This window comes from Platalea leucorodia (genome assembly GCF_965183815.1).
Source record: "Platalea leucorodia genome assembly, chromosome: 7".
Classification (NCBI taxonomy): Eukaryota; Metazoa; Chordata; class Aves; order Pelecaniformes; family Threskiornithidae; genus Platalea; species Platalea leucorodia.
In genome coordinates, this window is record NC_138829.1 from 64,690,206 (window position 1) to 64,707,382 (window position 17,177).

At 42.6% G+C, this 17,177-nt stretch overlaps 1 protein-coding gene across 4 annotated transcripts in view; it reads left to right on the forward strand.

Annotated features, from left to right (window-relative positions):
• WT1 (WT1 transcription factor) overlaps nt 1-14,442 on the forward strand; it is a gene marked incomplete at both ends in the record, with an annotated part of 36,680 nt that extends 22,238 nt beyond the window's left edge. For 2 of the 4 annotated variants that reach the window (XM_082316789.1, XM_082316791.1), the window contains 3 exons: nt 7,689-7,778; nt 9,474-9,566; nt 12,964-13,085. In XM_082316789.1, the coding sequence (XP_082172915.1) occupies nt 7,689-7,778; nt 9,474-9,566; nt 12,964-13,085 (305 nt within the window). Of the gene's footprint in view, nt 1-7,688; nt 7,779-9,473; nt 9,567-12,963; nt 13,086-14,416 lie in introns of those variants that run through there. The other 2 variants (XM_082316792.1, XM_082316790.1) reach the window with 2 other exon arrangements.
• Nucleotides 14,443-17,177: the final 2,735 nt, after the last annotated feature.

Genomic DNA, 17,177 nt, shown 5'->3' on the forward strand with positions numbered 1-17,177 from the left:
GCAGCGCTGACAGCAAGTAGATCACCCGCCTCCCCCTCTTACTGCTATAGGGCATCACTCAAGGCTGGGAATCCTCTTCCTCCCCGCCCTCCTCATTTGGGAGCATCAAAGCTTGCTCCAAATCTTAACTGTTGTTAACTATTAAGAAGCTTCCTCTGCAAGAGGAACCTGGACATTTAGCATCCTCTTGTCCTCCTGTGTAAGCCTTTTCTGGTTGGGAGTGGAGGCAAGGATTGGCAGATGAGCTTCCTTGCTGTGGGATCTTTCCGTGAAGAATTGAGCCTGGAGCCTGAAGCCAGTCATTTGTAGGCTGAGATCTGGATTCTCTCTGAGTTCAGGCAATATAAGTTGTATCTCAAAATGTGGAAATCAAATGCCCTGCTGCACCTTGCCAAAGAGTAAATAGAATTATTTCCCCTATTGGGAGATTTATGCTGTTGGAAATGTAAAATTATGATATACCTTTAGATATGCTCCTTATGCATTTTTTTAATTGCCTATCATATTTTTATTTAGGCAGTTCTTTCTGTCTAGAAATCTGTGGATAAACTCTGTAAATATGGATGTTTAGTTCGCCATGAATATGACGGAAGGTCAAAGGGATGAAACGGACAAGAGGAAGGCAGTCCATACTGCTGTGACCTAGCAGATTGTCTAACATTTCATAAAAAATAGTTGCAAACTTTTCCTTTGGGAGACCATGACGGGATATTAGTTAATTGCGTAAGATACTTATAGGTGAGAAATGAACATTACAAAGCATTTTTAATTTCTGAATGGGCAAGTCACAAAATATTCAGATAGATATCTTCAGTGTTGCTCAGATTACACATTCAAGATAATTTAGATTGTAACTGGAATTTAGTCTTTAGAGATGAAGGTCTACAGGAATGCTATTCTATTTTCTGTAAATAAATTGGAAAGAAGAAAATTTGGAGATCTTTTGGGGTCCATTAACTCCAGTATTTTTGAAGAGTATGCCTAAACAGTTCTGAATTTGTCTCATAAACACTATTTCTTTCACAATATTATTTCTGGATGCATCACAAGGACTTCAACTTACATCTTTATTTTTTTCCTTAACTGGAGAAGATTTTCAGAATTATACCACATAACATCTAGGCACGTAGAGTCACAAAAGCCCCAAAAGACATAGGGGATAGGACTATGGCAGTCTATCATCCCTAGAGAGACTTCTCCCGTTGGCTTTGAGGTCATACGTGCCCCTTCTTCGGTTTATGCTGCAGTGGAACAGTGTAGAGCAAAAACATTTTTTTCCCTTCAAACATCTCTTCCGTACGGATGGGCCCAGATCTTTCTGCCACTATTTTTTGACGTGTTGAAAACAAAACTTATTTATTTCTCAAACCTTTGCAAGTTACTTCCCTTGATTCCCAAGGCTTGTATTTGCTGATACAAACATTGCCATTGATAAAACCATGTCAGCTTTTGCGGCTGGTTGCAGCTAAAGAGAGGAAGCAAGGGTGCACTGCTGCTATGAGAATTGCTTGGGTAACTTGCCTGGCTGAGGCATTCAGATTTAGGATCAGAAGGGAGTTCTCCCCTTTTTCAGGCTGGCAGGGTTTTGTCCTCAGCCTGTTGTGTGGGTACTAGCCATTTCCTATGATTATTGTCTGGAAATTTTACTTACCGAATTCCCAGCTGCTGTAGAGGCTTAGAATGGGATGCTCGTCATTTCTTGTCTCCTCCTGTGGTCTGTTAGTCCCAGTTTTTAGGACTGCTTGGTGAACTATACTATATGGGAGCATCTGAGGTGGACAGTCTATGAACACTTCTCAGTTAACATACTTTCTTGGCTGCTTGGTGTGGTGGAGGGTCTGGACTTCGTGGCCGTAACGATCTTTTTCAGTCCCATGCACTTCAGGAGTCCTGGGCAGCTGAACCGACTTGTGATGCAAAGCTATTTCCAGTCTCCTTTGTAACTTCATGTCTGTGTCCGTCTGACTCTGATTTGTGTCTCCTGCGTGTGGAAAAGCTGATTGTCAAAAGCAAAATTTGGAAACCAGTTTTCGCCAAGGGCAGATCAGTCATCACTGTGAAGAATGTGTGTGTCGTGTTGATAACAGTTATGGTAGCTACAGTTCACGCTTCTCTGCACCTTCTCTCTTTTCTCCACCTGCTTGTTTTACATGTTAGGGGATATCTTAAGGGGCCAGTATGCCTTGAGTGAGGCTGTTGGCTTATGTTGATAATTATGTGGCTGTCTCTTAGGCTGTCTGATCATCTTTCTGTTTGTAACCCAATGAACTCCAAAACTCCATTCTGGAGTTCTCTACTGGGTACAGAAATTGGGCTTGGTGGAATTAGCATATTAGAAAGTAGCCAGCAAATGTAACACCTAATATTCTTACTAATCAAAGGGATGTGTCCCTTCTGCTTCAGTGTTTTGATGGGGAGGAATCCTGACGAGCCAAAGTCAGGAGGGCTCTCAGACGTCAACTCAAGCGGAGGATAATTTGGTTGTGTTTGGTATACCTCTCTACAGCCAACATAAAATTTTACTAGTCCTCCTGTAAGGTGGTTCTGGATTCAGTCATGGGTTTGAAGCTCGCTCTTAGTGTAGTGGTAGGTCATTTTTTTAATTATGAACACATGATTTGAAAACAAGCTGCTATGTATACCTAATATTAAACCAGCAAATAGGTATCTTTGCAGAATGATGTTGGCTCTTAATTATCTTTTTTCTTTCTATAATAGATGCTTACAGAGGACTGGCTCATCAGATCTTTCATTCTTCACCGGTTGCAGTATTGCAAAATCAAGCAGGGCCCTGAAACACAAAGTTGGATCAGTTGTAATCAGTTTTTACCAATGTTTCAACATAGCCTTAGTTGAAAATATGTTGACATTTTGTACCCTCCAAGACTGCTTGTCCATTATTAACAATGCCTTTATTGAAACATGTACAGCCAAAAAAGCTTTTTTCTTATCTTGGTGTGTTTTGCTGCAGTAGATAACCCTCTGAAAGGAAATGCAAAAATACATATAACTTTTCAGCAGTACAGCGAATAATGTGAGTTGTCATCCTGTGGCAGACTCCAGAGACTTCTTTGCAGAAACAAATTGATGTCTAGACCTCCATAAATTTCATTTATGGTGGAAACATCAGCATTCATACCAGAGACCCTTTGGGTTCAGTGCCACACATTGGAAAAACTGGATTTATTCTAAGGGAAAGCTGAGCATCTTTGCAGCGAAAATATCCTCTGCCTGCTTGCCAGGGATATTCTTCAGCGTAAATACGCTCAGCTGCAGGTATGAGCTTCTACGAGGAGTATGAGAATCTGTAAATCAGGAAGGTTGTCCTTTATGTGGTAGAGGACTCAGGCCTCGCTAGTGAATTTCTGAGGCACTGGGGGGTGTAAGCAATGCAGTCTAATAATGATTTTTATGCTAATCATCTAACAATGATTTCTTTGCTTTGACAAAAGCAAATATCCTTTTACTATGGCATGTGCCACCGTGCTGCGAAATGCTTTACAGTCATTAGTTCAGTTCATCATTACACCACCTTTGAAAGACAGAGCTATGTCCTCCATATACAGAGATGATAAACTGATAAATGGGTGTAACTGTGCCTGAGCTGGGAACTGCCCGGGCTCTCCTCTTAAGGGACTGGCGTGGTAACTTCTAGGATAGCGCTCTTTCATTAGCGTTGCTTTGAAGTACTGCCCGTCGTACTGAAGCCACGGAATACCATTCTGCAGAATGCTGTGGAAGCTGAAAGCTTCCGTGGGTTCAAGAAGCAACTGGACAAATCAATGGAAAGAAACCCCATTAACGAGCGTTAAATAGAAAGCCACCTTGGGCGTAGGAAGTTGCTAACTCACGGACTGCTGGATACTAGGAGGGTGTCCGGGGAAAGCACTGCTGAATCCTTGCTGTCTTCTGCTCTCCTGCAGGCGTCTTCAGTGAGCCATGGGGGGAGACCGCGGGGCTGGATGGACCTTTGGCCTCACCCAGCACGGACTGCTTTTAGGCTTTCCTTTCTACGGCATAAAATAAGAGTACTTATGTGTTTAAAATACAAGATGAGCTTCAAAATAGTAATGACATCTCACACCTGAACTACGGTGTGAAGGTGACAGAAAACATTACCTATAAAGGCTCCCTACTAAATAAAGAAATGTATGTTTTATCTAAGTTTGCTAAAGCAAATTATACTGAATAGAAAAATATTATATTAGTGAGGTAAAGTTGTGATTATGGGGTTGTGCTCGTTTGATTAAGTGGGTATACAAGAAAAGGGGTTCAGATTGGTGAAAGGAGCATAGGCAAGCCTTCAGGTTCTCATTCAGACTTGCAGCCTCTGGTTTCCAAATCAGCCTCCTCTCATGTTTCCTTGTCAGCAGCAGGCTTTTGCTCTTGCAGCACTCCTTAATTAAATGCAACGATTATTAATATTTTGTGCAACTGCTACAGCAGTAGGAATTTCTGTTTTCCCATGTGTCTGGGCAAATGAATTTGCTCCAGAGAAAACGTGCATGCTTCCTCTAGTTTAAGTTAAGTACTTTGGAGCAAATAGGTTTATTTTATTAGAAGTGTTTATTGCGATACGTGCAATGGCTGATTCATACTTCTTCTGCGATTGCTGAGCTTTATTTTTTCTAAGTATTTTCCTAAATATTAGAGAACTGCTATTCCCTCTGTCCTTTTTCATCTTGACTATTTCATTATGCACTAGGTGAGTCTTTCTTTTGCATGCCCTCTTTCAGTAATGAAATGTAATCGTGGAAGCCTCTGAGGCGCAGGTGGAAGGACTGGTGAAGCTTCATCTTCATCTCCTGTTTTGTTTTGAAATTGTATGTGGTCACATAGGAAGGTGACAGCATTATGGGGTATTTTCCATACATTAAGAGACTTTAGCCTTTTACTGGAGAGGCTTTAATAGGCCTGGGGAAACTAGACACTGCTCTAACCCCTCTCGGTACAGTGATTTAATGAGGTACTAACAGACTTTTTCTAATCTGGGACGTTTCTGTTGTCCAGCTCTGACGAAACTTACGGGAGGTAACAGGTATGTGACGGCTGGCTTTGGCAGGCGTTTTGCTTGGCGCTAGCTAACGCGGAAGATGCAGAGGGAAAGGGAAATTAGGATTTCTGTCCAAATGTTGTGCCTCTTTTTGTTTGTTTGCTTTTTGTTTTCTATGCAGTGTCATCATACCTCGATGTAAGCATCTTGGATTGATTCCCTTAATATATGCATTGGTTAAATTTGTCCTTAATTTAATCAAGATTATATTTCAAATAGTTAAAGAAATACTTTAATGTGCATGCCATCAGACCCGCTATACTGTTTTATTCAAATACCTCCTTACCCATCTTCTGCGTTTATATTGCAATTAGCAGACAATCATCCTGTCACTGCATTCTGCTCTGCTGACATTCCCCCTCTTAAATCTGCCAAAGGGCTGAATTCCTTGGAAGTAAGTGGTTTCTGAAAAGCAGGCACCCCCCAGGGAGTCCTTGCGGTCAAAGTGTACGGAACTATTTCAAACACCTGTGGCAACTTTAATCCCTTATGCTAATAAATTAAGCACAGCAGACATGGAAATTGTCCACACCTAGGTTTGAGAATCAGTAAACTCCTTTGGGTGACTGTCACGGGAAGTTAGCTTGTTCTTGCAGATTTAGTTGCTTTTGTAAAATTTTGATCTTAGCTACAGCGGTATGGATTTGGAATGCTCTCCTTAATGTGCTACTTATACTGTGTCACCTAGATCAAAAGGCTTCTGCTTTAAACTAAACTAGTTGGCATGGGTATCTCAGAATACCAGTGCAACCAGAATACATTTCCTCATCATAACAAAATGAGAAATGCGGACACTTGCAATGAAGATTTATGAAAGTGATGTGTTTTAAAATATACCCAGAGAAATTAAACCCACTGCCCACTTCAGCTGGTGTTTTTCTTTAGGTCCTCCCTACTGGACCTTTGTTTTACATCTCAGCTTTCCACCGTAGACAAAGCAGGTCCCAGCTGGTCTCGTGCGTACCTTCCCGATAAAGCCCAGGCTCCTCCCGGCTTCTTGCGCCGAGGCCTCTGTGCAGGGCTGTGGCACTGTAACCAGACTTTATGTAGGTATAAATGTAACTGTATCTGAGGTTTCGCAGGATTCCAGTGTTGTGCAAAGGGGTCTTAGACTAGATGTGAATCAGATCTGAAAGATCACAGAGCTCCTCCTGTAACAGCATAAGGGTATTTTTTTTTTGTGCTGGCCAGATTTCACCAACTCTGTGGTATGCTACGTGCCAGCAGTGTTCCCCTCTTTCCTCAAGCGCCTTGATCGCTGCATTTCTTTTTGCTTGTTTATGTGATTGGTGAAGTCCTTTGCATTGAAAACCACGTTCATTTGAGACACTAGCTTGTAGGGATTTCACTTTTTTAAAGAGTCAGAATCTCACTTTTCGTCCCAGAGAAAACCCATCCTGAGGATCTCTGCTGAACTGTATGGGAGGTGAAGGAAGAGTTTATATTTACGTGAGGCTTTGCAATAGTTCATAGGCGTGCCTGCGGGAGGTGTGCAGCTACATGAGAAATTCTGTTTAATGGTGCTTTATGGAAGAAACATCATTTGTGTTTTGAGGAAGAATATGTATTTTTCTGTGGTTGAATTTTGCTCAGTTTCTTTTACTTCATTTAGTGTGGTTAAAATTGCCACCTACGTGGATGACATTTGTTTAGGTTTTGCTTTAAATCCAATTTAGAGCAAAATGCAAGTTGTTCCCTTGTACAAATTATGTATTACTGAAACAGGTGGTGTCGTGGTTTATCCCCAGCCAGCAACTAAGCACCACACAGCCGCTCTCTCACTCCCCGCTCCGTGGTGGGATGGGAGAGAGATTCAGAAGAGTAAAAGTGAGAAAAACCTGTGGATTGAGATAAGAACAGTTTAATAATTGAAATAAAATAAAGTAAAATAGTTGTAGTAGTAGTACTACATGATACTACATGATAGAATTGCTCACCACCCGCGGACCGATGCCCAGCCCGTCCCCGAGCAGTGATCTCTCCCTCCCAGCCAGCTCCCCCCAGTTATATACTGGGCATGACGCCATACGGTATGGCATAGCCCTTGGGCCAGTCTGGGTCAGCTGTCCTGGCTGTGCCCCCTCCCAGCTGCTTGTGCACCTGGCAGAGCATGGGAAGCTGAAAAGTCCTTGAGTAGTATAAACACTACTTAGCAACAACTAAACCATCAGTGTGTTATCAACATTATTCTCATCCTAAATCCAAAACACAGCACTATACCAGCTGCTAGGAAGAAAATCAGCTCTAGCCCAGCCGAAACCAGGACACATGGAAAGGGCTTAATATGGTTTTCAGAGAAATATAAAACAAGGGATTTCTGTTCTTTTCCAGCAGAAAACAATAACAAAAATTTCATGCAACCTGAAATTTTTTGTAGCTTTAACCTAGTGGGCTATTTTTTTAGAATGAGCAGATTCAATATCAGTGTCAATGCAGTAGAGTTATGCCAGCCTTTCCCCACTGATTCCAACACAGTTGTGTGGTTTTATAGCAAATGAGTCCTGGTGTACCACTAGGCTGCTTTAGACAGGAGAGAAGTCTAAGTCTTTTAGCGTAACACGTTTCATCTTCTCATTCTAGCTGACGTGTTCCCTCATTTGGCCACATTTTCTGATAAACTCTTTGTCCATTACAGGTGAAAAACCTTATCAGTGTGATTTTAAGGACTGTGAACGAAGATTTTCTCGTTCAGACCAACTCAAACGGCACCAAAGACGACACACAGGTTTGTTGGCAACACATCGCTACTCATTAGAGCTCATCTTTATATGTGAATTGCAATCCAAAAAGTATACTGGTAAACTTCTGTTTTTCTGATGCTGTGTCTGCTCATACACGATACCTGTAGTGCCAAATTCTTGAAGTTAGCTGTCGGAGAGGGCTGCAGCTGAGTGTTTTTGTTGGCATTTCAGCACTGCTATGGTTATATAGGTGATCCTTTAATCGTGCCGCCATCTTTTTGAAACAGCTTTCTTACTGAAACTGTTTGCTCTATACTGTATCCACAATATAGGGAATATATTATTTTTAAAAACTAAACAGTTCTGCAAGAAAAAGTTGCCAGTGAGTAACCTGATGAACGCTACTGTTGGTATTCTGATGGTTGTGTGGCAATGCTAACAGGGGAAGGCTGCCTGTGCATAACCTGACAGGCTGGTGGAAGTACTGTGCGTTTATATGTGGAAAGCAGAAGCAGAGAAGCAAAAGCCACACCAGCTATAATGCTTAAGACCCTAATTCAGCAAACCACGTAAGCTTAGATTTGAGCCCTTCTTGAATTCTGCCAACTAAAGAAGGATTCTAGGAGCAAGAAGGAGAGAAACGTCAAAGATCTGGCTGGTTGGGTTGCACAAACCGGTCACATAGAGCGGAGAGGGCAGCAGCAGCCGTGAACAGGTCTGGGTCCTAGCTAGACTTGGGTATCTTTTTCAGTCAGTCATTTATTGGGTGAAATGTTCTGAGACAGCCAAAACTACTTGTGATTTCAGTCCAAATTCAGCAAGTTGTTTTTTATGCATACACCATTTTCTGAAAACACCAAGACAGCCCATTTCAGCATTTCAGGAGTTCTTGGAGGTCCGGATTAGATTGACAGGGGAGACAGCTGCCCTTCCCAAAGTCACAAAAAAGGAGATGGTGATGACTGCAGCCTCCTAGCTGGGAGTGGGACTGTGAGGGCACTCTGCATGGAGCATGAGAAAGGGCTTCAGAGTACTCCTCTGGCTGCATCACAGCAAGACATTCCATTTGGGTCTCCTCTGTCTCAGGGAGCGGCCTGGCAATTGGTTTACTCACTGTTCTGTGGTGGATTTCTGCCTACTACTTTTCTTGCTGAAGATGTTCTATCCCACGTAAACGGTGTTATTGAGAGATGTAGGAAGTGGCTCTGAAAGCTGGTGGTAAAAGTACTCTATTGGGATCTTACATTTTTAGCAACTGCATGCCAGAACATATCTGTGTTAAGCAGTCCCCAAGACTTATGTGTAATGTGTAAAGTAAGTAGTAGAAGTGTAAAGTAGGTTAAGCCTATTGGGAGCGTATAAAAGTATACCTCTGCACCTCTATTCTTTTTATGTCGTATTTGCTCATACATGACACCAATAGTGCCAAGCCACAGGATCAGAATTGACAGCGTTTGCAGATCCTCCTCAGTCCAACAGCGTAGGTGGGTGTTTGTTTATGATGGTGCTGTTTGGATGCTGTTTGGATGCTTCAGACCCAGCCATCGGAAGAGGAAGTTCCAGAGGGATGGTAGCCTGATTAATGACTTTCGGTAATGTGTAGGCATGAAGCTGGGAGGAGCAGTTACAGTAACTAATTAAAAACATCCAGGCTTTTGAAAATTCAAAATAGCTAATTTCATTCACCCTTCCAAAAGGTGTTGGGATATAAGAATAGATTTTTTTTTTTGTCTCTTCAGGTGTGAAGCCCTTCCAGTGTAAAACCTGTCAGAGAAAGTTCTCCAGATCTGACCATCTGAAGACTCATACCAGGACTCATACAGGTAAAACAAGTGCGTAAACTTTTCTTCACATTTATATTTCATTATTTTTTAATTTTAAATCAATGTTGTTGTAAATTACATGAATAGAAAGTCTCTTAACCAGGAGTTAAATATTCAGAACAACAGAAAGAATTTCAGAGTGTGCTGATTTTTCAGTGTGACCACATTCCCCAAGTGTCATAGTCACTTTTCACAAAGGGTTTTAGGTGATTTTGGAAACTACGCTTTCTTCCTTTATGTTTAGAGAAATTTCAGCTTGGCAAAATATATCTTGTCAGCTATCGTGAAATGAACATCATGGTCTCAGCCCACAAATGTCAAGTTGATCTACTGCCTTTACTGAAAAAACCCCTACAAGATAGAAATTTTAATTCTAGCTTCAGCCGAAGGTCTGCAATCTAAAGTATTCATGCCTACTCATGCTTCTCCGAAGTGTCAGCTGAGCCTAATGCAGGATAGCACGGCAAAGCTCTTGCTGTTGCTCCTTGTACTGTAATCTCTCCAGAAGATAAAAGGAATGCCTTTTGCAGACTCACACTGACAGACACTAAAGTAAAAGCTTACTCAAATATTCGAGGACCTTTTCGTGGAAACCATAGTATTTCATATGAGTACAGGGAAAAAAATAGGAGGCCATTTTAGTCTACTCTGCCCTCACATAAATGTAAACACCATTAAGGAGCAACTGCAGCAACCTCTATATTTTAGTTTTAAGCTTTAGAATTATTCCTATGAACTGGCATTTTCTGTTCCCTTCCACTGTGTATGCAGTATTTTTACCAAGTAATTGTTTACTGAGCACTTTGACATGTTATTAGGTGTCACAGTGTTTTCTATACTGGCGTTAACCTTTCAAATTCAGTCTCTGTACAGATGGACAAGGAGCCTGAAAATCTTTTTCTCCCTGCTAAGGATTCTTTTTTCTCTTCTGGACCATAAAAACACATATTTAAGACTTTCAAAAGTAAAAGAGAAATTTTAATAAAGGAAATGATTCACCTGAGAACAATGGCATTTTCTGTGGCACTGGCCAAATAAATGCTTCAAGTAATGGCCATATCTACACTTGCAGTCTGCAAATGGTAAAGGGCATGGCTGTGTTCCTGGGTTCTCCCCAGGGTCTCACGCTGAGCTGCAGGGCCTGGGTCTGTGTGCATTTGCATGAAGAAAGATCTTTTCTTAATCAGCAACAGGTAACGTTCTGGTGGAGGCCAAATGGCAAGCGGTTGTCACGTGCTAGCAAGTCAGGATAAACTACAGTCCCCATCACGTTTCATTGCTAACTGGTCTGCTAATTCATTGCTTTCATGAGTCCAGTAATTTTTTATCACAGATTAGCTAAATCAGTGAAGAGCTTGCTCTCTTTTTTCTAGTGAAACTCATCTGCCCGTTCTAGTTCTTCCTTGTTCCGTGTGATCCAAGCCCACACTGCACTCACTGCTGAAAGCAGCCTCGCTTGAGCACTGATAACCTCACAGCACAGACCTGTGCGTGGGCTTGCTGCCTGCCCCTGGCTCAGGTTCTGCGCGAGCTCCGCAGCCCAGCTGCGTGCTGCTGTGATGATGCTCCTGTCAGCGGTTTTGGATGTGTCGGGCTCCTTTGACTGCAAAGTACACATATCCTGAAGGGAATGAGCATGAGTGGTGGGTGGAGATTTTCCATCTCCATCTTGCCCTGTAGCTTCATTCCTCTTCCGTTCTTGTACCCCCTCAATTTTGCAACAGAACACTCAGCTCTAGTTAACTTGCTGCATGTTAAATCTTGATGAAGCAAAGCACAGGTGACTTCCATCTAATTCCATCCTAATTTTAAGTCAACTGCCAAACTATTTGTTAAGCTACAAATTCAGGGTTTTTTGTCTCCACAAGCAATTTTACTGTGGCAGCAATCTTTGCTGTAGAAAGCAAAAAAATGAATCAAAGGAAAACTCCATACATCTATATACATTTTTATCAATGGAAATGTGATTTCTGTTATCTGTACAGTGAAGCTGTGCGAAGTAATCTGTGCCCAGCACAGAACTAATAGGGATTGCTGCCCCCTGTTGCGAGAGGACAACCAGAATTGCTTGTGAAACAGCAAAACTGTGCTGCTTTTACTGTGGGAGTTCAGTGAAAAACTGGCCAGTGACAGATAACTCGCGTCAGTTCACAGGATGGTTTTGCTAATGCTGCTGAGATGGAGGAAGACCGCTTTATACAATCTGTGATTTTTGTCAGTAGCTCTGACCAGATCAGTTTTGTCCCATGCTGTTTTATGCACTCATGTGAGATAGATAGTTGATGCTTGTGCCAGTGGATAAAATAGATTTTAAACACCCCCCCCAATATATTGCATGGGATTTAGCAAACAGAAATACACATTTATGCCAATCCCAGATCCCCTTTTCCCTGAATTTGGATGTTTGTGAAATGCACAAATTGTGAGGCAAAGAAGAGGAGAAGATGGCTGGGTGAGCCCGTACCACCCCAGTGTGTCATGAGTTGGAGAGTACGGGGTGTCTAGACAGCACTGAAGAGCCCAGTCCCAGAGCTGAACCTACTTTAAAATATTGCATCTATTTGGGGGGAAAAAAAAAGAAAATGCAATTCTAAAAGAAACATGAATCACCGGGCACTGCTCTGAGCTAATGAAAGCATTCCATCAGCATTCCTGCGGCATCAGAAACACGGCCTGAAATTCCACTTAAACATTGTAGAAAATCGAGAGACCAGATTAAACTGTAAAAAGGTGATGGCATTTCTTGTTAAAATTGAATGTGCTTTGCTTGGGGTCATTTCTAGTGAATATTATGCTCATGGGCATGTTAGAAAAATACTGACTATTTTGAGCCTTTAACATCTCCCATAGATGTGAACCTACTTTATTTAGACAGTAGCGGGAAACTCTGCAGGCTTCACGCTGAACTCTGTTGCTTCTACCGTATTCACTTACACTCACCAGTTTCAAAGACCTTCAGCCAAAACTCATTGAACTAGCTGGAAAAACTCTCCTTGCCTTGAGGTCAAGCTCTAGTCACTGACGGTTTTCAGTGACTAACAGTATGTCTGCACCACAGTCCCAGTGCGGCTGAAGCTTGTGTGAACGCCGTAGAGCTGAGAGTAGCGTAGACACGGCAAGATGGTGTTCGGTAAGGGCCTGCCTTCAGGAACGAACCACTGCAAAATGGTCTACGTCATCTGAAAAGGCTGGCGTTAAAGATCAGCTGAGGGAGATGTAAGAAAGCGCTGAGCGCTGATGCGAGCAGGAACGGAGGGCACTCCCACACCCTCTCAGGACAGCCCGGGCTGCCGTTCCTCCTGACAGGGGCTCTGCCTGGCTCCTCACAGCCCTGCAGCAAGAACACAAATAGCAGTGTCTCAGGCGAGCTGTATACCCCCTTAATAACAGGGTGTTTTGTTAACAGGTGAAAAGCCTTTCAGTTGCCGGTGGCCCAGCTGTCAAAAAAAATTTGCCAGGTCTGATGAATTAGTTCGTCACCACAACATGCACCAGAGGAACATGACTAAACTGCAGTTGGCCCTTTAGACAGTGCAAACAAGTGAATAAACCAGATGGGACATTATGAGCTACTGCAAACTTTATCAGCCATCTTCGATCACCTCTGTCAGAAAGCTGCAGCTGTCTTCGCATCCCATTTGGCACAAGTTAACTAAACCGTAGGATTCTGCTCAGCCTTGTCTTCCGTTTGGACTTACACAAGTTCCTATTCAATAAGTTCAAGAGCTTTTTATTTGTGATTTTGTTAAAAAGCAAGCAAGATTGCCACAGTTTCAAGATTACTGTAAACTGTGCTTGCCTTCCACGTCTGTCTCCAGTTTTCTGGTTTTATTTTCACTAAACCTTTTCTAGGTACATGCTGTACCTTTTTAAGTCCTGCAGTGGGTAGGGTGATTCCTCCCTGACGGAGGTAAGCTTTACGCTTACCGCATCTGTGCGTATGCCGAGGTTTCCAAATGCTGGTACAGCTATCCTCACAAAATGAGATGGAACGATCACCTGAGATACTTCTGGTAAACCTTGTACTCGTACTGCCAAAGGGCAAGCTTTTAAAGTTGGAAGCTCTGCTTTTGAATTTCACAAATCAAACCTCTTTTTAACGGACGTGTTTCTAGAGCAGCTAAAGCTAGATGAACCAGAGCCTCCCTGTACAGAAAATAAGAATCTTACCATTAAGTTAACTTGTTTTTTAAATAATCACAGAATTGATCCCCCAGAACGGTTTTGTTTGTCAAGTAACTCTCTCCCTTTCTCTCTCTCTTTTTAATGTATTGGTTTAAATTTATTCTATCACGAGATGCATAGATCTCCTTTACACAAAACTAATTCCAATCATTGTAGACATTTGGGATTTGTTTACAATGTAAAGCCACACTGGTTATGTGGCTAGCAAGCTGTATAAACTTAAAACTGAACTTTTAATGGGGCTGGTCCAGGATCTCCATTAACAGATTACTCTTAAGATAAGTAACTTAAAAAGACTCTTTGTCAAGTATATGTGAAAAAGACATTATTAGTGTAAGGAAATATATTGTTTCAGGGTTTTGGGAGGAGGGGTTTATTATTTACTTTTAATTGCTTGAAATTGTGTGTATATATATATATCTGATAATGTATTGCTCTTAGACATCTAAAATTAGAAAGTGTATAAATATTAGATGCATCACTGTTCTGATGTTGTTGCTGTTACAAACTATTGATAACACTAAGAATGTAACCTGCATTTTTCACTGAGCTTTCAATTAAAGCCCATTCAAAGAGAAACAAATGAGAGTCCAACAGATGTCTTGTTTCATGTCTGGTATTAAATTTCAAATGCCCTGTCCAATAGTATCCATTTTTTTTCCTTGTATATAAAGGTACCACCAGCACTGATGACCACTAGTTAACCTGTCCAGGTCTTGACCACAATTTATCCATCTCACTTGGGAATCATACTGGCAGCAGCAAACAGTGTCAAGTTTCATATCGTGCCATAAACCAGTTGCTTCAATTGTTCGTCTTCTTACCAAACCACTCCTTTTCTTTCGACCTGTGAGATTTGTGTAAGAACTCTACAGAATAGTAAACCCCAGCTTATAAATAGCAGTACCGGCCTTCTGTAGAGCTGCGCTGAAACCATAAGCACAGATAACATCTTAGATTAGGATGTCGTAGACTGACTTCTAAGTGAAAGTTAACGTAGAGTTGGGGTGGCTGAAATCAGTTCAGCAGGTTGAAAAAGACAGTCTTTCCAAGATGATGAAGTGTGAAAACGAAGATAAAAAAATATTACTGTTTCTTTGTCATACTGCCTACTTTTCTTTGGAAGTAAGTACAGCCTGCCTCAGCGCCCTTTGACCTTGCAAAATATTTGTATCTCTTTAGCAAAAATCTTTAATGTATCTTGCCAAGCTTTTTTCTCTAATGTACACAATGGAGTTCTATGATGGGTTGAGCTTTCTCTCTTGAAGTGCAGCTGCATCGTCAAGAAAACTCAACAGTTAATTCTTCAAGTCCTCTTTTTCGCATGGGTATTGCATCACTGTTAATTACTGTTGGGGTACTGTGACTCATTTGTATCAGTCAACTTTATCTTTTGCTGCCAAAAGACAGCATCTCTCTGGAGAAACTCATAACAAGTGTGGCAAACATCAAATATTTGGAGCGAATGGTGTACATAAAACTGCACAGAATTAAAAAATAAAGCAACTCCTCCTGCTTTCTTGAGAGAAGAGTTCAGTCGCAATTACAACGTCCTCTGATTTACCCAGCACTCTTCTGCAACTACAAAACAATCTGTTTTTCAGTCTGCACCCAAAATAGAGAGCTGCCACGAGTGTTTATCCTAAAAGCCAAAAAAAGAAAAATCAGCCTCCAGTTGTGCCTGCGTTAGTCAAACATAAATAAAACTATCTTTTGTGAAATACAACCAAAACTCCACTGCAGCACAGGCCAGGCTTCCAGTGACCTGCAAACAGCTGCAGCCACGGTCTGGCTGCTTAGTGAATCGCGCGCCAGATAATAAGGGTAGGTGGCTACAGAAAATGAAGCGCGGGTTGATGAGGGACAGAGCATGTCCTTTTGGTTTTGCTGCCGCCGCTTTTTCAATGAAAGTACTTATTGCTACTCTGTTGTTCGATGGTCATTACGTCCCCGACCTGCCGAGTACAGTGAAGACGATGGTAAATGTTTACAAGATTTTTTAAAAATTTTTTTCCTAGTTATTTTACAGTCTTTGTCACGAGCGGCATTTTATGTCTCTCTGTTTCATTTCCCTGTTTTCAAGGTTCTGTCAGCAAGGTAAGCCACCTTTACTGAAGTGCTTTACCACACGAATTTCTCAGAAGCAGCCCCCAGACGCTGGTTCTTGCAGCATGCAATTCCTCATTTTGTGGCACACAGAAACCGCGCAGCAGGCCGAGTCTCTGAGCTTGACCTCCATAGGAAAGATGAGGGGGCGGCACTCCACTGTATCTTACAAGTATCCTTAGCTCTCTGGAAAATTTTCAATCCCACAATTAATTGAGGAAATCATTTTTGCCTCTGCCCTCTGTTCTTAAACTGAAAATAGTGAGCGATGTTATTTTGGCTGATGGTGAATGTCTTACTGTGATTGGCATACTGTTCCTGTCCTGCGGCTTCCATAGCCCCCCAGAATGGAGAAAGCTAATTATATAGTAACACTGCTTCTTTTTCTTGGCACTTCATCATGTGTGAGATGTGTTGGGTAGGAAAGGGAACGTGATGTCTTCTCTCTCTGATGGTGTGAGCTGAGCTTCAAGGGTTCACTTGCACCAATTTTTTTCAAGGTAGGTGAATCCAGCAAAGTGCCCCTTCTACTTTAGGAAAACCTGAGAGCCAATGTGCCTAAACTGTAGCCACATGATCATGCTCTTGGTGCATGTCATTTTCTTTAAGGGCACGGACTGTACTGACCGCACAGGAGGTACAAAGACGTTTCCTTGCTGCAGGTAGGCAGCCAGCCCGAAGGCACCCGTCCTTCAGACCGGAGCCGATTCCTCTACGGGAAGCAGGGGCCTTGCAAAGAAGTAGCTCTTGCTTCTCTCTCCGTGGTGGGTTAGGCGAGTTGTTCATTTTAGAAGCCACTCCAAGCACGCCTATCCGTTTCAGGACGTCAGTAGGATTCATTTCACTGCTCCAGCAACCAACCTTACAGCAACTGGGAGCAGTTCCTGAAGGTGCAGGTAGGTGCCTTGAACCAGTGTTTCTCCCTCCTTCCCTTTCCCAGACAGGCACTGAGGCCCTGTCATGGGCGGTCTTTTCCCTCATCGACGTGACCTGACGGCAAATCCGATATGGTAAGCAAGCTGCTCCCAGCACCTTGTCCAGAAGCCCGACAAGGCTCTGGAGTGGATCGAGGGGCTCCGAGGAGGCGCCTGCAGCCCCACACCTCAGAGCGGCCCGGACCTGGCGTGAGGTGGGTGCGCAAAGGCAACCGGCAGGCAGAGGCATGCCGCCGGAGGACGTGCAAAAGTTCTGCTGCTCGGTCCTGCTCGAGCCCTGTTTGTCCCTTCCCTCTGGGGCAGGCACGGGCAGGGAGAACCACTCCGCTTTTCAGCTGGGGAACTCTTCCGTGCTTGGGGAAAATCCTCTTCCCCCCTCCCTCCCCTCCAATTA